General features: G+C 33.7%; 1 protein-coding gene across 13 annotated transcripts in view; it reads right to left on the bottom strand.

Moving 5' to 3' along the window:
• Positions 1 to 26908, bottom strand: part of PTPN13 (protein tyrosine phosphatase non-receptor type 13) — a 203475-nt gene that overhangs the window by 90741 nt on the left and 85826 nt on the right. For 12 of the 13 annotated variants that reach the window (XM_072810058.1, XM_072810060.1, XM_072810068.1 and 9 more), the window contains exons 4-7: positions 24619 to 24684; positions 21863 to 22048; positions 16424 to 16511; positions 5987 to 6550 (exon numbers count right to left, since the gene is read on the bottom strand). In XM_072810058.1, coding sequence (XP_072666159.1) covers positions 5987 to 6550; positions 16424 to 16511; positions 21863 to 22048; positions 24619 to 24684 — 904 coding nt within the window. The remainder of the gene's footprint in view (positions 1 to 5986; positions 6551 to 16423; positions 16512 to 21862; positions 22049 to 24618; positions 24685 to 26908) is intronic. The other variant, XM_072810069.1, reaches the window with a different exon arrangement.

Below are 26908 nucleotides of genomic sequence, written 5' to 3'. Positions count from 1 at the left end.
TCTAGAATCCTCCAGGATCCTGCATTATTATGACTTCATTACCCCTTCTAAAGCATTCAAACAGTACAGATCTCTAAAGGAAATTGACCGCATTTGCTGTTGGTTGGTTAGGTTATGACTTCTCTTAGAGTTGGAAAAGGAGGTGGGATTTCTCCTCACTGCACAGAATTCATTAGAAAATATTGTTGAATCACATATCTGAAATAGCACTTACCAAATACTGAATATTAATAGCTACATTGCAATACTCAGTTTAGATTAATACTTATTGAGTATCATGTAGGGTATAGTGGTAGATACTAAGGAAACAGCTATGAATGAGACCATGCCAAATTTCTGATGTTTATAGGAGGAGAAACAAGCTACTTAAAACAAATAATTTCAATGAAAAATGGGCCATCACCCTAAACTGGAAGGTGAGACAAAGCTTCCTGAACATGGCTATGTCTGAAAGCTTTTTTTTTTTTTTTTTTTTTTAAAGATTTATTTATTTATTTTAGAGAGAGGGAGAGTGCACTCGAATGAGGTGGGGGGCAGAGGGAGAGGGAGAGAAAGAAAAGCAGGCTCCACGTCCACACAGAGCCAACAAGGGGCTCGATCTTAGGATACTGAGATCATGACCTGAACCGAATCAAGAATTGGAGGCTTACCTGACTGAGCCACCCAGGCACCCCAGTTTTGGATTTTAAGAGAGAGATAAGTTTTGAAGAAAAATTTCTCTCTCTATATCATCACTAGAAGTATCCTACATGGTGAACTGTAGTATTTATAAACCCATCCCCTTGTTTTTCTGAAATGCAACTCTAAAAATGTAAGAAATCCAACCTTCTCATGAAAATGGAAACATTAAGATGCCTCAATAATAAAAGCAGGCTCACATACTTTAGTGTTTACATATTCTAGTTGCACAACACAAAGTTTAACCTGTATTCTCAAGACAGTCACAGAACAGCAAAACTAGGCTAGACCAGAGGTCACAATATTGTTTTCTTTAAACAATACTTAAGATTGAAGTAGATTGATTTATAATTTCAATATTTAACTGTAGTCACTTTTGAACAATTTAATTATATCTGCTTTTCATATTCCCTTCTTTTTTTTAAAGATTTTATTTATTTATTCATGAAAGACAAAGAGAGAGAGAAAGGCAGAGACACACACAAACACAGAGAGAGGCAGAGACACAGGCAGAGGGAGAAGCAGGCTCCATGCAGGGAGCCCGACGTGGGACTCGATCCCGGGTCTCCAGGATCAGGCCCTGAGCCGAAGGTGGCGCTAAACTGCTGAGCCACCCGGGCTGCCCTTCATATTCTCTTCTAGTATTTATACAGAATGCAGAGGAGTTTTGACTATTGGAAGCAAACTGCTATCCCCACCCAGGGTGTGGAGTACTGTTCAGACTATATTCACAGTACTGGTTCCAAGTCAATCTCTCATAATCAGGAACGTGCTGTCAATCCACATGGCAATGTTAGATAGGGAGTATGTGGTAATTACATACAAGAGAAATGGTGACAGAAACTTCTGTTAGAAAACAGACAATTTGTCAGATTTTGAGATGGGAGTACAGAGTGGAAAAAAGATACTAGGAACAAAGAAGAAAGAGGAAGAGTAGACTAAGACAGTCCTATACGAAGGTGAAAAACGTAAAATGAAAAGAATAAAGCCAAGAAAGAGAGTCCCATCAAAGTTTAAAACTAGTTTTCATGGATAAACCTGTTACTGTTTCTGTCTGCCCCTTCCTTACTGCTTTTTGTATGTAGGGAACTTTCTGAAAGATTAAATATTAATTCAATAATTATATAAATGATCTTATATTGTAAGTTTTAAACTTCAACTTTCTCAGGGTCTTTTCTGTTCCTTTTCTGTTCCTTTTGTTCTCAAGGAAATAGGAGCACTCAAAGGCAACCATTCATTGCTTTTTGATAATTTATGATCTTATTTCATTGGCTACTGGATCATTGCCTTACAAAATCCTAGTATAGGAAAGCCCATTAAAATACTATCTACCACAATAGAGCATGTGACACCACAGAGCTCCATCTTAATCCCTATCCAGTGTGGTTTGCTGCAGAAAGAACCAAAAGTGCCTCATTCAGCCTTTTTTTTTTTTTTTTTAAAGATTTTATTAATTCATGAGAGACAAAAAGAGAGGGGCAGAGACACAGGCAGAGAGAGAAGCAGGCTCCACGCAGGGAGCCTGATGTCCGACTCGATCCCGGGACTCCAGGACCATGCCCTGGACTGGAGGCAGGCACTAAACGCTGAGCCATCCAGGGATCCCCTCATTTAGCCTTTTTAAAAAAATTATGCTATCTCATTTTACTGTATTAAAAATTATATAATTTTATTAGGAAGAGACTTAAGGGGTTTATTAGGTGGTTAGTTGAATAGCCAACCTTTCAGCCAGTAAAAAAATTTCCAAACAATGTATCTGACATGTATCTGGTTTCTGCTTGAAATCAGAATGGCAGAGTGGAAAAAACCTTACTCTGAATTTCAAGAGATCTGGATTCTAAATACAACTGTTCTGAATTATGAATTATGTATCTCCTTTGGCAAACTAGTCTACTCTTGGCTTTTGAAAACGAAAACTTTGGTTTTAGTATCCAGATTCCTTCCAGTACCAACTCTGGTCTCCCCTCTGCTAGTTGGCTGGTTGATGTTGTTAGCTAAGGAGATGCTATAGAAATGATTTAGGTAAAGGCTCCTTTCAAGAGGATGGATTAAGGAAAGGGTTATACATCTAGTTGAAGAAAACTGTATTTCCTATTAGTTCAATGAGCCTCCTTGCATGCTTAAAAGGACAGACCAAAATTGGAGTTACTTTTCTTCCAATTGCTGTATTAATCCAATGAACAGGAACATACCGTTTTTAAAAATTCGGAAGTTACACACAGTTGGAAATTCTTAAACTGGAGCTCTGAAATCTAGATGGAAGTCCACAGTCTCCCATAATGATGGAAACTCTATCATTAACTAGTTATGCAATCTTGGATAAGTTATTAACTTCACTAACTCAGGGGTATGTACTATAAGACATCTTCTAATTATGTAATTACTGATAGCCAGTAGCAACTACCAGACTTAAAGATCACAAAAATTGTACAGAGAACTATTAATATTTTTAAATGGCTTAAAACAAGAATATTTAAAAAGAAATGTGTACATTAGCAACAGCCGCTGTTCTGCTTGATTTCTCACATATAAAAAGCATCTGTGGAGCCTACTTTTCATGAGAATTAAATGAAATAAATGGGATTTGTATTGTTTTCTATTCTTTTTTCTTCTTTGTATATTAGCTAAAATCTTAATATTAGTAATCTGCAGTTATGTTTGAACAGCTAACAGAAATTATCTCACTTTTAGAAAATGCACAGGATAAAACCAACCAATTACTCAACTAAATAACTAAGAATTATCACTTCTGAATTCCAAACATCAAACATTCTTTTTGAAGAATACTTTTAGTCTAAAGCAAATATAATTTATTACTACTTACGAGTTACTATATAATAATGGAGTTTATTTAAGATGGTGTAAGCATTTCCATAATATACCAACATTTTCAAGGTATCTCTTTAAATTGGTTATAAAATACATTCTGGGAGAAAATGGGTAGGTTCTTTGTGAGAACAAATGCTTTTCAAAATTGTTCAATAGCAAAGAAAGATTTCAGGATAAAAATGGTCCTGTATCAAACAATTCAAAGCGTATTTTATTTTTAAAAAGAAATCTTTTCCCTTTCTTCTTTTCTTGTATCTCTTGTAATGAATATAAAATTTCTAAATTTGGAAGTTAGGTTTTGTAGCAAGTTACTCTTGTTAATAAATAAGGGTCAATAACATTATACATCATCTTTGTAGATATATATGCATATTTGGGAACAAGTTGTAAACAAGTTGGTCTATTTGAGTTTCTTTAATACATGTGCCTGCACACATTCCCTGACAAGATAACTGGCTCATATGTAAACTAGGACATAATTTGGCTTAATACTCATTTTATAGGTAGTCAAAAATCACCTATTTAAACAAAATATGTCAGATTATTGTAGTATAATTTAACACATTAAATATACTTCCATTAGTGTTTGGTTTCTCTACTGTTTAACTCTGAAACCAAGGTTCAAGTGTAAGAAAAACACTTTTCTCAGACTTCACTAATCCAGATTACAATTAATTTACCAGATACTAAGTAAATAATCTTTTAAAACACAAAAGAACATTAGACATTATGATTTAATTTTTAATATTCATTTGTTAAGAAAATATTCAATTTCTTAAATTTAGAAATAGTCATCTACATCAGTATAAAGCTTCACTATTTATACTCTGAGACTATCATGGTTTTATCTATTTGAATAATTAAGGGTTTATTTGTTTTGCACAATGGGGAAGAATTCTTCACATAAACATCTCTATGAGGGTATGTCATAAGATGATTAGGCTAAGTTATTATTCATATGTTAGCTGTTGTGCAATATTAGATAATCATGAAGTACAATTTCTGAAAGAGAAGACTAAGCTACAGAAAATATCTTTTCTGCTACAACTCTAAAAGCTTACTGGTCAGAGTTAAACAGTAAAACTATGCATAAAACAATTTTCTAAGTTATTTTCTGCCCTTGAAAGTTTATAATCAAGATTATAAACAATTGTCTAATGTTTTCTTTAAATGCACATATATATGCCTGTATAATCAGTTAAGAGTTTGATAATTTCCTTTATAATTTCAAATTCATCACTAATTTGCAATTGGAAAAAAAAGAAGGAAAGCTTCTTTTACTAGAAGTAAAGCACGATGTGTAGAGTATGTTGAATATGTTTAGTCCAGAGCTATGCTTAAGTAACAGAACAAACCTCCAGCAGAACACTTTAAAGGTAATCTTATATAATCAAAAATACTTCACTGGAACAATGAATGGCCTTAAAGATGAATTGATTATCCCTTGATTATGCCACTATACTTTTTGAACTAGAAACACCTTAAAGTTTCCTTTCAGCTATGTCCCAAAGTTTGTCTATGAGGCAAAGGGAGATAACAAAACTTTAAACTTCAAAAATGTAGAGGATTAGGTTGATAACTCTAATTTTGTTATCTTTTCCATTTATTTATGTTAAAAAATAGCCTCTGTCCATATCTAACACATTTTACTCTACTCAATATATTGAAGTTTGTGTGTCAATCAGGAATTTTGAACCAGAGCTCTGCCCTGCAAATAAGAATTTATCATTGATAAAGTTGTTTATCAGTGCACCTCATACTAATATTATAATAATTTGATTGGCCAATCACTTTACATTATTTAACCTATTTTTGTCAAGCATATTTTACAGATGTGATAAATTGCACTTGGAGGGATTAAGCCCAGTTGCTGAACTAAGGATTACTTACTATTGATGCAGTAAATAATTCAAACCTAGGCTGACTATAAATCTATAAATCTAAATACCATAACTTTTAAAATATAGATTTAAACTTCATTCCAGATGAAACAATTTATGGTCACCAAGAGTTGTGTCCCTAAGTTTGTTTTTTGAAGTTGGTGGTTTGGGAACCAATGCATTATCACCAGGCTACTCTGCCTCCCTAGAATTGCTGATTTTGAATAACTGCCTCTTATTTCCAGTCCTTTAGGGAAGCCTCTTACGAGTGTGCAAGATAGACGGTACTGTGGAGAAGTAGAAAACATGGCTCCTGCCCTGAGAAGCTTACAATCTAAGAATATGCAAAATATTGAAGGGTTATAGAAGTGCCTGGACTGGGAGACTTACTAAAGATGACTTTGTGGGAGCATTGGAGTTTGATTAGGGTTTTGGTGGAAAGGAGGACAGAAACTGACAGAGAAGAGACTAACCTGGGTATAAAGGTTTGGCAGTGGAAATAAGACTTGTGGAATGGTTTAATAACCCTTCTTTATTTCAAATCACAATTTCAAATATTTCAATTAAATTCTCTCTCAAACACATACAAAATTACTAACCTTCTACATTCATGGCTTCTCTCAGAACCTGAAGTTTCTTTTGTCTCTCTCGAATTCGGTCCAAAGCACTTGATATTGCTGAGGAAGTTGGCAATTCTCGGGCATGAAACATTGGATCTACTTTCTGAGGGCCAAAGATATCCAAGGCTATGCTTCCATCTGAGTATCTTGCTTCCTTTTTCCTAGGGGTAGTTGAAGTCCGTACTGTTACTGTCTCAGGAAGATACTGTCGGAATCCACCAGTTTCCCCAGAAAAGTCTCTGTCAGCTGTGCAAAGCAAATCCATGGATGAAGCCCAAATCTTCTTCTTAGGAAGCACATCAATGCCAGGGATAGTTCTTTTTTCTGGGCCACTAGTTTTGAACTGGTAAGGGGAAGAGGCATTTTCAGAATCTTCATGTCCAGAATTATTATCTGATGAAATGTCCTTGAAATAATCTTCCTCATCTTGTGTATCTCTGATGGACAGAAATCCCATTGATTTACTAAGCCCTTTGTTAAGAAAGGTCTGATGAGAGAATGGAGACTTGTGTATGTCTAGTACATCAGAAGTAGCGCTTCTTCCTGGAATGATAAGAATCTATCATGTATGCATAGAATTTTTAGAAAATAATTGGAATGTAACCTTACTATTGACAGTGGAAGTGCTGGTAATCTCCTAAATTTTCCTAATGAAGGATCAGAGATGAAAGGGAATGGTAGTGATAGTGAAAGTGAAAAGAAATGCTGTGTTGGTATTTTCTAGTCATTTAAATATTTTTAAAGAAGAAAAAAGAATTCTTGCTATATTACAGATGAAAAAGGATTATAGCATTTGGAATTCATAAGTATCAAACTTTTATTATGATTAGAAACGATTTCAGAAAATTTAATTGTTTGAAATACAGATAATTTGATTGTTTAAATTATGTAAGAAACTTAATTTTTCCATGGCAGACCATCATGTCCTAAAATAGTTTTTTCTCTTGAACATAAAGCATCAATATTTGTCAATTGGAATAAAGTACCAATTATTTTATTCTTTAGTCTTTGATGTTGATACAGTAAAAACAGTAAGTCATTCTAATTTTTTTATGGCACCAGTCTGTAAATGCATCGAGACACAGCAAAAATATCCAACCAGTAATTCATTTTTGGAATCCTAGCATCAGTAACACAAAAAATCATATATCTCCCCTATAAAAAAAGAAATGTAGAAAAATACCTTCGAGTTACTAATGCAAAAGCCCATAAACATTGAAGATTTCCTGTGTGACCTTCTGTGATCCCTCTTTGATAGCTTATTTGCTATGTATACAGTATAAAATAATGACTAAAACTTTCATAGGAATAATAAATTGCTTAGCAATTCATCTGAATAAGTCAATTTCCTCTTCAGGGTGACAGCTATAGGCTTTAATTCTGTGACTCCACATTTCACCTTAATAATCTTAGAAAAGTGAATTCATTTCAGAGTGGTCAACAAATAACTGCTCACCGGAGAATTGGATTCAAACATTTTGCTTTTTTTGCAACTCATCTTTCCCTGAACACGGATCCACTTAAGTGCAAATACGGATAACACCAATATTTGGGGGCATGTCATATAAAGAAGACTGAGAATATATCACACCACATCTAAATATAGATTGTCATAGACTTTAGCCTCTAATGTAAGATAATTTAAAACTGATAAACACATCTATGTTATAGTATTTTAGGAGTAAATTACATTCTTAAACCACATATTGAAACTCATTAATTTAAAATTTTATTTAAAAATAGAGAACAGAGAATACATTAGGTGAAAGATAAGAGCTGAAAGGACCTAAGGATCATACAATCATAGATGAACTCAATCTGCCTTCTTTTACTGCTTGACTACCAACAAGTAGCCAAAACTTAGAGAAAAATTTAAAAACTGAGAATTTTGGCAACATCATAAATTCATAATCAAACACCTTGGACACTCAATGTCAATGTGTTAATAGTAATTTCATTCACTCTGCACAAGGCTTCACTTTTCCTCATTCTTCAAATTTCCCACATTAATTCCCTCTTCTCTTTTCTGATGATCTTGCTTCATATTCCATCAAGAAAACAGAATGTCAGAAGAGTGCTTTTTCATTTTCCCATGGCTAATTCTATACATCTACCTGTGTCTGCCAATCTTTTCCCTTGCTTCAAAAGATGACATTTTCTACCAGTTGAAGGCTGATTCCCAATATATGTTCAATCCCCTTCTTCTTCTAGGTTATCAGAGATTTTACTTTGGTTAACTTCTGCCGTCTATCTTAATTAATCCCCTTTTCTATTGAGTCATTCCCATTAGTATACAAACATGCTTTAATATCTCTTTAATAAAAAGCAAATTAAACAAAACCTCTCCCCTGTTACCACAAATCTCTGTGCTCCTGCTGTCTCCAATTTCTTATTTCCCATTCAGATTCTACTCACATTAGTAAACTTCCAACTCCTCCATACTTTGGCAACTATTATTATGTAAAACTAATGACCTCCATATTGCCAAATCCAATAGATGTTTTACATTCACAACTTACCTCTCAGCAACAACTGATGGTGATGACACTTACTTAATGAAGCACTTTCCTCTCTTTACAAGACTGGTTTTCTCCTACATCTTAGACTGCTCATTCTGAGTCATTGCTTTTTCCTCCTCTATTAGATATCCAAATGTTCGATTTCCTCAGGTATCAGTTTTAGAACCTTTTCACTCTTTTCTTATATAATTTCATCTACTAACAAGGCTTTAAATAATTATCTACATACTCTTAACTCCCAAATTTATATTCTTGGTACCAATGTCTTCTGGGAGCTCCAATCTTCTATGATTGAGACTTTTTTTTAATAAAGATTTTATTTATTTATCCATGAGAGACACACAGAGAGAGAGAGGGAGAGGCAGAGACACAGGCAGAGGGAAAAACAGGCTCCATGCAGGGAGCCTGACATGGGACTCGATCCTGGGTCTCCAGGATCACGCCCTGGGCTGAAGGCGGTGCTAAACCATTGAGCCACCCGGGCTCCCCAATGATCGAGACTTCTATTAGTATATCTTAGAAGCACCTCAAACTTAACATGCTTAATACTATTTTTTGTTTCCCATATTTAGAGATGTCCATTCAACCCCAATCTTTCTAATTTCAATACATGGCATCACTATCCAAATGATTGCTCAAAACAAATATGGGCACCATCCTGAAATCCTTCATCATCCTTACTGCCAGTATCAAATTCATCAGAAGTGTTGGCTATTTAACTTCTCAAATATATTTTATTCCATGTGATTATTTCTGTTTTCACCGGCATCATCCTATTTCCAGTTAACATTATCAATTGACTAGAAAACTGCAACAGCTTCTGGATAGGCCTCCCTACTTATTTCTTCATCCAACCACTCTCTATAGTCAGCAGCCAGAGTTATCTTCTCAAAAAATAAATTCCATGATGCCACCACCCTTTTCAAAAAGTCTCAAAAGCATACTATTACGCTCAAAATAAAATCAAGACTCCTTTTAGATCTGTCATTTAAATTTTTTAAAGTCTCATCTCCAATTCTTTTATTCTTTTCAGGCCACAGGTTTTCCTGTAAAGCTCTTATATGTGAGGATCTCTGTACATACTGTCTTCTAAGCTTTGAATGGTCTAGACCTTTCTCATGGTTAGTTGTTTCTTATTCTACACTTTTATCTTAAATAGGACTTCTTCTACCCTGACCACTATTGAAGTAATCACTTTCCAAGTGTATGATGAGTCTATCCCATTTCTAACAGATTTATCATTTTCTTGCAGGTCATTAGTATTTACTAACAATGTATTGGTGGGCTATGGCATCCTAAAAGAGCCATATGAATCTTAAAACTTCTTAGCAGCCATGTGAGTTTTAAAACTTCTCACCAGCCATATGAGTCTTAAAACTAATTGCTAATAAGGTGCCTCTTGGATAACTAAATGCTAGGTTTCTGTCTGTATGCAAACGAGTAGATATAAAAATATTTCAGTTTCTAAGTACTAAAAGTCCAGAAAGTTAAAAAAAAAAAAAAGTACAGAACGTTAACATTTTAAAATTCTGTAAGGTAGTACAAAATTATAATGAAAATAATTCATTTAAAAGTTTGCATTCCCTTTATACTCTGCTTCTACAAAATATGCCAAATTTAACTATGGCTCAATATGCTCTACATGCCTGAAAATCACATTATGATAGCCAACTTAAAGTCTCATGAACATTATTTGTAAAAGATGATTTTGACCATAATAAGGTCTCTTCTGGTAGCCAATAAAACAAAGGAATGGGAAAGTAGGAAGAGGAGTGAAAAAGAAAGACGGGGTGGGGGACGGATTAATACTCCTGAGGAAAATGGGCAACAAATTATGGAGGTGTGAAACAGGTTCAAAGTAATTTGTATATACCTGTTAGAGATGGTCTAAAGTAAAATTGTAAGAGCTATAAGCCACAAAAGTATTAAAAGGAGAAACTGAGTGTGGATCACCTCTTGAAAGAAGAAAAAGGAAGTGACAGGAAAGATATATTTGGAGCTAAGTGGTTTCTCCAGTGGGTCTCAGAGGCTAGGACTGCTTTTGTTTGCTTTTTGGGTGAAAAAGGAGACATACCTTTATCTAGGTAAAAAAAAGAGATGGATTTGGGCTGGTACAAACACACCATTTTCAAATCACATATTCCTAACTGGCAGGAATCTCAATGCATTTTGTCAGGTCAATGATACTCACTTATCTTCAACTATACAACTAGATATGTAATTGCATGATGAATACTTCACAAGTGGATAGAATATATATATAGCATCACATATCATATTATGGTTGCCTAATATTGCTAAAGCACTAGGGGAAAAATTTCACTAATCTGGGACCTAAAAATGAGAGTTCAAATATAGAATCTGGCCCTTTAAATGAGGAAAGACCTGGAATTTTAGGCTCATGAGGTGCACAGTCCGCTAGACCAGTAAAAACCATGTACATTGTTAACAACAGTGCTACTTACTTACTAACTTTGAGACTAGGTAAAATGCAATTTCTTCAACTGCTCTCCAAATCTTTCTAAACATGTGCTTGACTATTATAACGATTTTATTTAACAGGCAATAAACAGAACTGCAATCATAAGTACATTTAATAGGTGTGTTCACTACCCAGTTTGATCATAGGAAGTTAATGTTATTTCTGAAGGCAATGCCATTGGAGCTACTCTTAAAAGATTTCAGGTGGAAACTTCTTTAATATTTCCCTATCCTGGGAGAGTTACTAGCTCTTTCCACTATACTCCTAGAGCACACTGGCCCTCTCTTAGGACATTCTTTCACTATATTAAAATTATCCATTATAGTAGATATCTCTCATCACTCCCACTCATTTCCTCACTCCACCTCCAACTGGAACAATAACACAAGAAACCATGTCTTACCTGTTTTTGTATTTCTATTTCCTGATTAAAGACATTCCAAAACAATGTGTGTAGAATAGATTGATTGCATAACTTTTTGAAACCTTTTTAAAGTCAATGTAGGTAGTTAATCTATCAGAAAGATTACTATCAAAACACACCTGGGTTTTAATTCTAGCTTTATCAAATTCAAACCAAGAGCTTGGGCAAGCCACTTAATTTCCATGTTTCTTATTTCCTTCATCTACAAAACTGGATATAACTTGTTATATGTTCTTCTTAAAGATGGCAAGAGAAATGAACATCCAATGAACTATCATGAGTTCTTCTGAACAAGGGCAACATAAAATTCTAAATTCCGCTCTTCTTTGTTTCTGCTTTATTTCCCTCAGCTTTTAATTATCTAGCAAGGGGGAATTCAAAAGTTCTTTTGAGAGGAAATCATGAAACCAGAAATCAAAAGAGTTACAAAATTCTAAGTTATACAGTTATAAAAGTTCTAGTTTTATAATTTAAAAAATCAAATTATCCAAAACAGGATAAAGGGTAACTATAGGTGGATTTTCCATCTCTTGAAAAGGCTCAGAGTTCAGAGAGAACTTACAAACAGCATTAGATTTTATACAATTATGAGCATTCAAATATAAAATGAAACCATAAACATATTCCTTTTGGAGAATACATAGCTTACAGGCAAAACAAAACAAAACAAACTAAAAGGGAGAAAAAGAAATAAAAGATTTTATCCATTTTATTCAGGGGAGAGAGAGAGAGAACGAGGCAGAGACACAGGCAGAGGGAGAAGCAGGCTCCAGCAGGGAGCTGGACGTGGGACTCGATCCCAGGTCTCCAGGATCATGCCCTGGGCTGCAGGCGGCGCTAAACCTCTGAGCCACTCAGGGATCCCCAAAATAAAAGATTTTAAGAACATAAAAAGTCTTTAAAATAGAAAATATTCCATTTATTTAAGTTGAATAAAAAATCTCCCTCCTAAAGTACACTGTTTTAACTATACTTGTTCTATATGATTAACATCATCCTTAGATATCATCATTCACCTTTCCCCCACACAAGACTCAAGAAATTTAAGCATATCTTAGAAGCTAACTTCAAAATGACATTTCAGTATTTAAAAAGGCTCCCTGATTCCCATCCGTCCTCACAAGTGTGTTCAAGTACATAAAAAAGAAATGTGATATTGTCAATATGCCCAAGTTCTAAAGCACTATCATGCTGATCTGATCATGGTGTAGGTTTCCACCTTAAGCTTGGCAGGAAATGTTTGATTTATACACTGGCAGTATAAAATAACAAAATGGGGGCTGACAGCCCACTAGTTTAGGCCTTAGCTTTTGTAACAGATCTGAAAGGTAAGATATGAGGAGAGACTTTTATTTTTTGAGGAGAGACATTTTAATGTAATTTACTCATAGATAAAAAAATGTTATTGTTAAGTTTCAGTTGAACAATCAAATCACTTACAAGGCATTATCCCTAAAATTGCTTACTTCTTTTAAACTAATTCTGTATCTCACTGCCCATTTAGACGTTTTCTTTATTGAAAACTACAGCCAGGAGCCTAATAAACTAAAACTATCACTACAGAAAGGTTTCACAGGTTGGTCTGCATCAAATAGAATACTTTAGTCCTGATGCAGTAAATCAAGGCTCTTTGTTGCAAGTGACTACTGACAGTTAAGAACTGGAGATGCTCAAAAGTAACACTGGTGTCCTAGAAGAATGTTTTTTCTGCACAAGGTAATTTTTTTAATCTTAAGGTTTTACATTATATTAGTATATGCCATTGACTATTTGCTGCTAATTGCTTGTCTGATGATGGCTATAATCATTACGTTACATTGATTCTGTCTTTGAGATGTGGTTTTACATATTTGTCAAAGGTAAATTAAGACAGTCCTTGAGCAGTACTACCATGGAAAGTAATGGCTAAGAACTGAAGAACCCTCTTATATTACATTTAATCTCAAAAAGGCTATTGTTTCATTAAGTATAAGGACCTCTAATCCTACTCAAAATGTAAACATAAACAAAATTTGGTTTATCTTGATTACAGATTATAATTTCTTACAAATTCTCTTGAGTTTAGATATCAAGGAGACTTAATTCTCCAATAAATGGATATGACTATACAATCATAAAATCAATGGACAGTCCATTTAAAGATTTCTGTTAAATTTTTGAAGTCACTACAGTCAGCCCTAGATCATCTGCATTTGGGCAGTCTATTCATCATAAGAATTCTAAAGAGCTATTAAGACAATAGGATTAGATATTTCTTAATATTATAAAAACAAAATCACAAATGAAAAGCATTAATAATTTGGTCTAAAACTTGATATATTTGTTGTTAAAGTAATGAAATAGTCTAATAATATGAGCCAAGATGGTGAATTACAGTTTTTCTTTTTACTTTGCATACAACTTAATGTTTAAAATAGGTTATCTAAAAAAAATAAATCATAGAATCTCATATATTTCTTTATGGAACCATTAAAATTATATTATAAATGTATTATAATACATCCCTCTCCCTAGTATCGATGTCCAGGAAGCTTGACTTTGTATATACTTTTATTAAAAAATATATGTATATATGTAAATGACAAAATAACCTGCTATCTAAAGTACATTAAGGACTAGGTATTGATTCAGTTCAATCGCTAATTGCTACTACTAAAATAGTATGTATATGTAACAATAAGACTTTGAATGGTTGTAAGTAATATAATCTAAACTATGTTAACACTTGAATCTTTATAAAATTTGATAAACTAAATATGGCAGAGCAATCTTCTTTCTTTCTATAGCATTTATGATGAATAGGGATAAAATGGGAGTCTCATATATATAGGAACATTTATTATTTTTAGAAAAAAAAACAAACTACATTTAAAAATTAGTAATAGGGACGCCTGGGTGGCTCAGCAGTTGAGTGCCTGCCTTTGGCTCAGGGCATGATCCCAGAGTCCCAGGATTGAGTCCTGCACTGGGCTTCCTGAATGGAGCCTGCTTCTCCCTCTGCCTATGTCTCTGCCTCTCTCTCTCTCATTCTGGGCTTCTCATGAAAAAAATAATAAAATCTTAAAAAAATAAAAATTAATAATAATATACTATAGTTACTAACTCAATAAATAACAAATAAGCAAATCAACTTCAATTCCACAACATGGCCATTTAATAATAGTAGAAGGTGATAGAAGAGAATTCCAGAAAAAATTAAAGAACAGGAAAGAGATATAAAGAAGGGAGATAGGAATGGAGAAGGAAAGAGAGCAAGAGAAGGAGAGGGATTATGAACATAAACACTACTGGAAGGGAGGGAAAAGCTAGAAAAATGTAAAATAAGAGAAACAGAAATCATTAAAATCTAACATTCACTTATTAAAATGCTCATTATGTCTCCTTGAAAAAGACTCTCTTAGCTTGCTATTGACATTTAACTATAATTTTCTATTATTATTCAATTCTAAAAGAGGAGTCTGAAATTCTGAAGGATTAACAAAATGTTGCTTATCTTGGCACTAAGGTTCACACTATATCATACCTCAAATCCTGCAAGTTTTAAAATAAAGGGAAAGACTTTTACCTACAAGATGGTGTATTTATATATAAATATGGAAGCATAAATATAGTAAGAAATACAAGAAAGGGTTAAACATACTCTTCAAATTGCCATCAAAGCACTGAGAAAACTAAGTGAAAGTCTGTCTTTGGGTTTTTTTTGACCCATGCATAAATTAATAATACATATATTAGAAAAGGAACTTTATATAACCAGAAATAAATTAATTATATCGATGACAATGAAAGGTAAAGTACTTTTCCAGAAAAATAGTCCTAATTCACCATAAGTAAAATGGATGTTTCAAACAGACACTTAACTAAACCATTACAGAATCACTCCAACAGAAACAATTTTATTGCTTTTCTTTGACTTCTCAAGATAAGCAGTACACTTGCTTTGGGCACATTTTTCCTCCTCAATACAAGAATTCTGAATTCTGCAAAACATCTGGTCCAGATAATCAAATGTCTATTTACTTTCCACAATGAGAGTTTCTCATAGGCTTTAAATAAGGTAGCTGTGCCCTGATTGTCTGATTAAATTAAAAAGTTACGCATTTTAGCTTTTTAATCGGAGCATTTTCAGTTAAAACGTTTTATTAGAATATATTTATGCAATGTTTACATTTACTTTGCCCAGCCAAGATTTAAGACAATAAAATACTCACCTATAAAATATTTTTATTAATGTTTAGATTAACCTAATTATCAATATTGCTTGAGAAGTAAAGCGAACAAAGACAATTTTTAAAAAGTACATTTTATAAACAAGCCAAGCTTGAAATTTAACACTGAAAAATCAATTTTCATGTAAAATTTTATTTTTTCTGCTTTCATTTTACCTGTTTGGGATTTCTAATCATTTTCTAAAAAAATTAATTTTATAGGATCCATAATTATCTAATGCTATTAGCAAACAGTAAAACCACTCTTCATCAATTTCTATTGACTAAGTATCTTATAATCTAAGATAGTATTTGATAACTACAAGTCATAAAATCAGCTTAGGGGGTTGCGATTCCCATTTAAAAAATGAACTAGAAAAGAAAAAAGAATGCAGCAAAAATAGCGTTGCTTTCTGAAACTTTGCTTCAGTAGTGTTTATGTTCATAATTTAGGTTTGTTTCACCTTGCTTTAAAATGTATTTTTAATATAAAATTCCATGATAAAGATGATAAAGTAAAAAAATGATACTATTGCTATAATACCAATATTGGATAGGAAATGATTTACTGTGGGAGTTCTTAGTAATGTTTGTTGCATAATTTTAATGGATTTATATATTAATATAGTTAGTGTTCCTATCTGTTTCCTGTCTCCACTTTGCATACTTATGTCCTAATTATGGTCACAATTATCAGAATTCCAAGCCAGATAAAAACAATTTCATAAAAGAAACAATGCAATAAAGTTAGAGCTTAAAATTTTCCTATAAATATACTCTTACCTGTTGGTAATCCTTTTCCTCTTAATCGGTCTCGAATAGCTTGGCTTCGATCAGGCTTTTGTTCACTGTTATGGGAAAGTTGATCCGTCTGTACACATATAAACAAAATCAAGTTTAACAAAACAATCTCCCTTTCATTTTCATGGTAATTATCTACAGAACGACACTAGTCAGACAATTTTTGGAGACTATAGTATTAAGAAAAGACACTCCACATTTGCTATTATTAATTTGTATTCCTTCAACAGGATTTATGTAACTTAGTTCTGGCCAATTCATCTTCAGGAAATGTAAAGCAAGACTGAGTTATAGAAGAGTTATTTGCTAACTAGGGAACAAAGTTAGCCAAACTGAAGTAGTTAAAATGAGTTTCCTCTGAAAACAGCATACCTGAAGAGTTCTTTGTTTCCTGTAACTACGTTAATCTCTTAAGTTACATTATGGTTTTAAAAACACATTAATTCTGGGGTAATAAAGCTTTCTCCTGATTATAACTATGGATGGAAGGTATTGACTTAAAATTATTTTCAAAACTAATTTTCTAGATTTTTTTCTCCCAGAAATTACATTTGAGAAATGTTTTAAACTAAATGGACATATTGAGGAATGACAAATTTAAATAAAAAACAAGAGTCTTAAACTTTAAAAACTTTAACTGATGGTACTCATTTAAAATAAAGCGTATCATTTTTTCCTCCCTAGCTGCTTGAAACTTGGCTGCCATCATGAATGACACAGTAACTATCTGGACCAGGAAATTCATGACAAACCAACTACTTCAGCTGAAAAAATGATCCTTGATATTCTTCACCCTGGAAAGGCAACAGCACCTAAGGCAGAAATTTGCAAAAACTAGCCAAAGTATATAAAACCATTCCATATGTTATCTTTGTGTTTGGATTCCTACCCAATTTTGGTGGTGGCAAGACAACTGGCTTTGAGATGATTTATGATTCTGTGGATGACGCAAAGAAAAATGAACCCAAACACAAGACTTATAAGACATGGCCCATATGAGAAGAAAAAGATCTCAAGAAAATGGCCCAAAGAACACAAGAACAGAATGAAAAATGTCAGGGAGTCTGCAAAAGCCAATGTTGGTGCTGGCAAAAAGAAATTAAGTATCTAATGGTGAGCTGGAGATTGGACAACAGAAGGAATAAAGATTCTGCAGGGACTTTATCTGTGGTGATAGTGCAGATTTTTCATGAGAGGATAAATAACTTTTAAAAAATTAATAAAATAAAGGATATTAGAGGGGAGGCTAGTAGGGAGATGGTTGAAACCGGTGAAGGGGATTAAGAGTACATTTATCATGATGAGCACTTGAGCACTGAGTAATGATGTACAGAACTGCTGTATCACTATATTATACACCTGAAACTAATCTGACACTGTATGTTAACTATGCTGGAATTAAAGTAAAAAAATTAAAAATATATTAGCCAAAAAAGTATATTACCTTTAAAAAATAAATAAAAGTGTATCAAATTTGATCAAATTCCAAACTATAAGGGGTGAAAAATTAGAACACTGGGTTTATTTAAATGATTGAATAGAAGCTTCAAGAAATAAATGGAGAGATAATAATGAAGACAAATTATTTAAATCTGGCACCAAAAGCATGCATATATATTTGTTTACACACATACATACACACACATTTTAATATTCCTCTATTAGTGAAACTTGTTTGAGTATGGGTTAAAAATTCACTTAAGTTTAAGGTAGGGATGCCTTGGTGGCTCAGTAATTGAGCATCTGCCTCTGGCTTGGGGCATGATCCTGGGGTCCTGGGATTGAGTCCTGCATCAGGTTCCTTGCAGGGAGCCTGCCCCTCCCTTTGCCTATGTCTCTGCTTCTCTCTGTGTGTCTCTCATAAATCAATAAAAAATAAAGTCTTTAAAAAAAAAAGTTTAAGGTAGTATATTCAAGGTATTATTTTTCCTACTTATAAGACTTATAAGTCTTATAAGATGGAAGTATTTCTGAAATGATATTATCCTTTAAATTACATAAATGATCTAGGTAGTGTATTGCACTATATTGTCAGTTACTAAAAAGATAAAGAACATCCTGCATCTTTGGGAATCTGTATCAACACTACTATTAATAATAGCGGCCATTTATTGAGCAATTACTAGAAAGCAGGGACTACTTTAGGTTCTTTACATACTTTACGTTATTTAATACTCAAAACTGCTATGTGGTAGGGTTATTATCCTTGCGTTGCAGATGAAGAGAGAAATAGCGAGGAAACTTCAAAGAACCTTGAAGCAGCTCATCGACATTGAAATAATTATCTGTAAACTGTTCAGTAATATGAGTAGATGATATGTGTTACTACTCCTATTTTACAGATAAGTAAAATTGAGGTCAAAGATGCTTTAACATTAAATCAGTAGAAGAACCAAGATAAGTAAACTGGCCTGTTGACTTTTACTCTATGTTAATTAAGTAGATAAGAATTATGGTTACTTGAAATGAATTTCACACTTAGGACCAAATCATTCTATCAGCTCCTGGAGGCAACAACAGCTTTGAGGAGCAAAATGGCTAACAGCGTGGGCTCTGGAACCTGAGAGATCCACGTTCCAATTGTGTCTGTCATTTACAAAGTGCATGGTCATGGGCAGGTTATTTCATCTTTCAAAGCTTTGGTACCATTATCTCTAAAATGGGCGTGAAATTATCTTCTGTAACCTGAGATTGTTAAAATGAACAAATGTGGAAAAGCACATAAGCCATTTAGCACAGTGCCTGGCACAAAACACTGAAAAAAAAAAAACCATAGCCGTTGGAATTCCTTCTGTTGGGTGACATCCAGGAGACTAGCAAGAGCAATAGAAAGATGAGGGGAACATTGTTATTTCTTAGTAGAAATTTGCCTCTGGAAAGGCACACTATCTATGTACTAACTCTGATTGACCCCTCTTTTTTTTTTTTTTTTGATTGACCCTTCTATTCTCTCCTACTAAACATTCCCATAACATATCCCATATCAGACTTACTACTATTCCTCAAACATACCCTGCTCTTTCCTATTTTTTGGCATTTATCCAGACTTACTTTCCTCTGCCTAGATTACTTCCTATCAGACTATTGGATCTAGTTCAAAGTGCTATTTTTCAATGCAGTTATACTTTATATCCTTCCCCTCAAACCTTCATAGCTTTTAAATTTCTTCCTGTGGTTTTCATACCTTCTTCCGCATTTTATATATAATTAATTGTAGAACTTTATGGTTGTAGAACTTTACATAAGAGCTCATAGAAGGTAGCAAATATTTTATTCAAATTTTTATCTTCAAAAAAAAAAATTTTTATCTTCTGTAGTATGTAGACAGGATTCATATGTAGTTGAGCAATATAGTTACTGTCATAAACTGCCTTAGGTACTAATTGTAAAGAGATGGAGATCTTTTATCTAATATGGGCAACTATTAGAAGGATATTAGAATTCCATGGAGGAATATTTCTTCACAGAAAGAAGGAAGAAAAAAATAATTCCAGGATTCTTAGTATAGGAATAAAATCAGCAAGACAAAAGTTTTAGAGGAAATGTGGTATAATAGAAAGATCCCTGGACTAATAGGAAACATATGTCCCACAAGCTGTGTGAGTCTCAATTTCCTTATTTATAAGCTGAAGGAGTTAATTACAGATTAATGTTTCCCAAAGGTTAGTGTCATGAGACAATAAAAAAAAAAAAAAAGACCTAAATAAGTTAGGAAATGTTTTACCTACATGCATATGACATGTAATATAGTCTAGTGTATTAAAGGCTCCGAGAAGTTCTGTAGTGAAAATATACTTTAATTTCTCTTAAACAGGTTTTCCTCAAACATATTTAATCACAAAGGAATTTTAAAAAACAAAACTATATTTGATACTATGTAGGAACTTTGGTCTGGATAGAAGGCTTTCATAGATTTTTAGTAGCTTTACCTTTGTTCAAAAAAAAAAATCACATGCAGGAATATAAACAAAAAAATAAATTAAAATGGAGCAGCTCTAGTTAAGGAGGGTATAAAATAACCAGCCGAGAACCCTATACACTCAGCCTCTATTACCTTTATTCCTTTCACTGTATAAATACAAAGGCTGCATAGGGTACAGTTTATAAACCATTTGCCTGGAAGAATCTATGAGCCTGTTTCTTGTCAACTAGCAAGCCGTATGGCGTTTGGATATACCCCAGCCAGCCATACAACATCTTGGTTAAGATGGCAGAACTAAACCCCTAGGGAAGAAGAAGTAAGAAGCCATCAATAACATTGTGTGACAGTGGCACATCTGTAGTCCACACAGAAGAGTAGAACCTCACTCAGGTACCATAACTCTAAGGGTAAGAACAGATAAAGTTTGGATCTAGATCAGATATCAAAAACCAAGGAGTATCCAAGTACTATATATTCATGTCTTTTGGTCCCAGATAAAGTATAACACATAGAGGTGAGACTATAGGTACAGGGTTTGCTATTCTTGGGGTTCTTCACATCTATGACATCTATAACGAGAGAGAGAGAGAGAGAGAGAGTCCAGGTCTTGGGGTACTTTAGTAGAGATACAAGCATGTATCACCCCTACACACCAGGTGACAGTATCCACAGAAGGTGGGGAGGATTTCAAGACTACCCAAGGGGTCCAGATAAGTAAGTGGCCAAGAAAGATTTAAGCAACAGAAAGTGCATTTTTTTAAGAAAGTGCATTATTAATGCTAAAATCCATTTTGAATGTCAATGTGTTTTTTTTTTTTTAAAGGTTTTATTTATTTATTCATAGAGATGCAGAGAGAGAGAGAGAGGCAGAGACACAGGTAGAGGGAGAAACAGGCTCCATGCAGAGAGCCCGAAGTGGGACTCGATCCCGGTTCTCCAGGATCACACCCCGGGCTGCAGGCGGCGCTAAACCGCTGCGCCACTGGGGCTGCCCAATGTGTTTTTTATAATAGACAGAACCACTAGCTGGAAGCTCCTTACGAAGTAACAAAGGAGGCAAGAGCAGACATTTTCAACTCTAACATGTTCTAAAAAAAAGAGAGATTCTCTTAAATACTAGGACACTAAAGTTATTGCACTGGGCTTCTAAATTTTAAGTACTGTTTTTTAATTTTTTTTTTTAAGATTTTATTTATTTATTCATGAGAGACACATAGGCAGAGGGAGAAGCAGGCTCCACGCAGGAGCCAGACGTGGGACTCAATCCCGGGTCTCCAGGATCACGCCCTGGGCCGAAAGCAGTGCTAAACCACTGAGCCACCCAGGCTGCCCTTAAGTACTGTTTCAATTAAACAATTAACATTAGCACAAGAAATTTAATGTTCTTAGTCTTCATTGAGAAAAATGCTACCTACCTATAGTATCTTTAAATAAAATTTTGCAATATTCTGCTAAATTTTAAAATATGACTACATGTACCAGTTGGAACTATAGCTTACCCCAGAAAGATTTCCCAGAACCAGTTTTACCAACTGCTTCACATAGGAAAATGAAGGTGCACAATTGCTATTCCTAATGTGGGCACTGCAAGCATCCAGGACGGTCCGAACAGAAACTCGAGCATAAATAACATCTTCACACATTCCAAGCAGTATGCTGTTGAGATGATCTCCAAGCTTGATAGGCTGAATATAAAGAAGGGAAAAGCCACTTTGATAAGTGTGGGTAAATCTTATCCAACATGAGACAAGCTATCACAGGAGTCACAGGAACCACCCCAAACACCTTCAAATACTTGGAGGAAAGGAATTCCTTATCATGTACACACACACACACACACATATTTTAAAGATTTTATTTATTTATTCATGAGACACAGAGAGAGAGAGAGAGGCAGAGACACAGGCAGAGGGAGAAGCAGGCTCCATGCAGGGAGCCCAACGTGGGACTGCATCCTGGGACCCAAGAATCACGCCCTGGGGCCGAAGGCAGGTGCTAAACCGCTGAGCCACGCAGGGATCCCTCCTTATCATATATACTTTATATATATTTATATTTTTTATATTTATATATTTTTTACTACATATATAAAAAATATATGCATATATATTTTACTACATTTTACCTTTTCATAACCCCCCAAATTAGCAAAAGATGGTTAATATACCTTTCCCCAAATAGGAAGTATTACAGAAAAACTCAGGTTTTTTTATATGATAAAGAAATGAAATTCCTGAGTTATTCAAATATTTTGGTAAGCAGTTACATGTGTGTGTGTGTGCGTGCATATGTGTGTGTACATATTCTGAGTGAATAAATGATTTCCTAACAATCAAAATATGTAATATAGTCAATATATATTAAATATAATTTGACTCTGATGATAACTTAGATTTCAAATACTGCAATGACTTAAGATCATCTAAATATTAGTTCTCATTATGCTGGTGACACAGAGGACCTGGAATGTAAGATTTTTTAATTAGTTGACATGATTTGTAGAATATTCTATCCAAATGTCCAATAAGCATACTAAGAAATACAAATTAAAATCACAAAAAGAAGCCAGTACAACTCAACAGAATGGCTAAAAAGAAAAAGACTGATAATTTGACGTACTGATAAGGAGAAAAGCATTGTTGGTAGGAGTTTAAACCAGTACATCTACTTAGGTTAAAGCATGCTTTTTCTATGACCCTTCCTTTCCACTTCTCATCCGTTTGGGTATTATGTCACCCTTTAGATCTCAGATTAGATGCAATGCCCTTTAATAAACTCATCCTAACCCTCTAGGTCTAGTAAGAGGTTCCAACTCTGGTTTTCCATAACACCCTCCATTTCCCTACCACAGCATTCACACATTGTTATAATTGGTTATTTAATTGCTTGTACCTATGGATGTACTCTACAGGCATGGGCCATTATATTTCTGTATATGTCTACTACAGTGTCTGACACAAGATAGGGGCTTTTGAAATGGCATTAAGTATTTGCATACTGATAGCAAAATACAAATGAAAGTTTCTACTTCTTCAATTTATACATTAGATATTGACTTAATTTTCAGTTATCTGAAGAGTATAAAGTGTGAATCATAGGCTGTGATCACATTTTACACGTAAATTAGGTTGTACAATATATGACACCAATATTTCTGGTAATAATTTAACCTTTTCACTTGAATTTATAAAATTGAGGTTGAGAAGAGAGAGTACATACACAGTATTTTTCATGATACAAAATGAGACCAAGTTGAAGATTCTAAGAATTTTAGAATAAAAGCCTAAATCATTTACTTCTTAATTTGATAACAACACTGATACTAGTTATTTTTTGTTTTTGATTTCTAAATGCCTAAAATAAAACCTAATTCTGTATACTATATCTTTGTGTTGATGAAATACAGTTAGTTTTAAAATTTCCATTACAATTAATTATTTTTATATTAGGTCTTCAGGAATCAGTTATTTTAGAAAATAAGGACTAGAAACAGCCCAACATTCATCAGAGCCCAAAATTTTAGGAAGTGTTGCTTTAATGTTGGTGTCCGCTGCCATAGGCTTAGTGAAGCATGATTTTGAAGCCTTAAGAAAAAAAGTAATGAAGTATGAAGTATCCATTGAGACATAATGAAAGCAACTATTCCTACATGTCTGCATCAAAAAAGGTTATCACTTTAGTTCAAGAATGAATCATCAAGGGGCAGCCCCAGTGGCTCAGTGGTTTAGCGCCACCTTCCGCCCAGGGCATAATCCTGGAGACCTGGGATCTAGACCCACGTCGGTTCCTTGCATTGGAGCCTGCTTCTCCCTCTGCCTGTGTCTCTGCCTCTCTCTCTCTCTCTCTCTAATAAAAATAAAATAAAATAAAATAAAATAAAATAAAATAAAATAAAATAAAATAAAATAAAATAAAATAAAATAAAAAAAAGAATGAATCATCAACATTTACAATCCCTCTTACCAAACATTACATTAGAAGAAATATAGTAAACTCCCATTTTTCTTGCTATAATTTTTGAAGAAGTCACTACATCCCGGACTAAATGTTGAAATGTAGGTAGTAACTGCTATATTTCTATAAACATTCTGAGAACCATAATGGCTTTAGTATTGCATTATACCATTCTGAGACTATGACAACAAACAGCATAGAAACACTGGTATGCCTAATAACATGGTGTAGAACTTAAATAATATAAGCAAGAACTTTTTAAAAAAGAGTAAAGCTGTACAGATGTGCAGATTAGACTTACTTGGCTCTGAGGCACTTCATGGTCAGCCCCCCAATACAATGTCATTCCAAGAGAATAAATATGGATCTAGGGATAGAATTAAAAAAATCATTTTATGGTGTAAAAAAAAAAAAAAAAACAACCTTAAAACTTTAGCAAGTACTAAAAAAAAGAAAAATTTAGTGAGTACTATATATTCACGACTTTTTGTCCCAGATAAAGTATAACATATGATTTGAGAAAAATCATCATTTCATATCTTACATAAATGTTAAGAGCTTAAAATAGAAAAAACTGGAAATTATCAGAATAGACTTTTCCCCTTAACTCCCCAGCCTAACATCTATGAATAATTTTTTTACTTCTTAAAGTTTCTTTATGCAAACATATTCTTTCTTCTTTTTAAAATGAAGTAATCTCTATGCCCAATGTGGGGCTCCAACTCATGACCTCAAGATCAAGAGCTGCATGCTCTATTGACTGAGCCAGCCAGGTGCCCCACAAATAAATTTTTTTCATAATGCCAGAAACTTTAAAAATTACTCTGCACTTACATTTTTAATTTAGCAAGAGATATATGTGACGTCATTTTGTACATGTAGATATTTCTCTTGAATTGATGCTCTGAGATTATGGATTGAAGGGTAACTCATCTACAGTTTTGATACACATTGTTAGATTCCCTTTCACAGAAGTTGTATCATTTTGCATTTCTACTAGCAACATATAAGAGATTTTTTTCCACAAGCTTTGTCTATAGAATGTGCTACAAAGATCTAGATTTTTGCTACTGTGAAAAAAAAAATCTTATGGAAATTTTTTTTTCTACACTGAAGTTTTGATTAGCATTTTTCTCACTAAGAATGGATGGGGTAGTGGATGGAGAAAGAAGCTGGTGAAAAGAGTTTTTGCATTGTTTGTATGCTTCTTAAAGATTACAAAAATAACTACACATTTCTATGCTGATAGGAGTGATCCAATAGGGAAAACTGGAACTGTAGGAGACAGCAGAGGTTGTTGGGAGTGCATTGCTGAATAAGGAGGTGGAAGTTAAAGGGTAAGTAAAGGAGGTGGCTTTACAGAGGCACTCGGACAAGTCATCTGTCGTAAGGAGACCAAGAATGTGGGAATTTATGTGTAATCTGGTAGTGGGATCCTTCTACTTCTTTCCTGTGAAACAGGAAGTGAGATGAAAGTGATGACAGTTAATATTATAAGTAATCATTTCCCATTTTTCCACCTGTTGAGAAACCCAAGAGTTAAACTTCTAGCCCATCTCAATTGATACTGCATAATCCTACTCCAGTGCCATCTTATTTTCTCATCTTACTTTCACTTTGCACTTATTTTCTCACCTTTTTTTTTTTTTTTTAAGTTCTCTAAATGGTCTCAAATTCTCTTTCGAAACAGGTGAGGTGTACACAAATAAAACTGAATATCCTTCTTACACTTTCACAACACTTTAACCTACTCCAACTTTGTCTCTTAAATCATTCCAGATTCCAGACTGGAAAAGTTGTTCCTCTTTTTCAAATATTTTCAGATCCCAATTTTAAAGAAATCTCAATTTTTCATAATGACAAACAAGGTTCATTGTGACTTGCCTCTACCTCCTTTTCCTAGCCAGATTTATTAAGTTTCCCTATTATTACTCCTTTGCCTATCATAACCTAAATACTTCAGCACTACTAAATAATTCTATTGCCAAAATAAATTCTTCTGTTTAATTTTTCTTAAGTACTTCTTTCTACCAAGAATTCCTTTCTTCATCTGTCAATAAAATTCTTACACATTATTGATGGTCTAGAGATGTATGCAATACATATTATCGCAAACAGGAAAAAGCATTTTCTCTTTCATGTATAGTTATATTTCATTTGCATCTCTAATGAAACAGTCAATTAATATTGCCTATAATATAATTAAGATGGGTCCATGTTTGTATTCCTTAAGGAAGTCTTTTTATACATCTTACTATACCTCTTAGCAGCTAACTCAGAACTTGTACATAGTATATATGCAATATATGCCTGCTGAACTTAATTAAACGTACATTAAGTTCAAGAGAGCATAATCCAGGCTATTTGTATATTTCTTTTTAGGTTTCTTTTCAAAGAACACCTTTTTCAAGAGCCTCATATATGAAACACATTTCTCATGGCTTTAGCATAAAGAACTAATTACATACTCAAATTTATTTCTCTTAACACACTAATATTGATTTGTGATTCTGAGTGCTTTAAGATTCTTTATTTTATTTACTTCTCAATATGCTAAATGAATTACTATATATTAATAATTTTTATGCATG

Source organism: Canis lupus, chromosome 33, assembly GCF_048164855.1.
Source record: "Canis lupus baileyi chromosome 33, mCanLup2.hap1, whole genome shotgun sequence".
Classification (NCBI taxonomy): Eukaryota; Metazoa; Chordata; class Mammalia; order Carnivora; family Canidae; genus Canis; species Canis lupus.
This window is presented reverse-complemented; position numbering and strand designations above follow the sequence as displayed.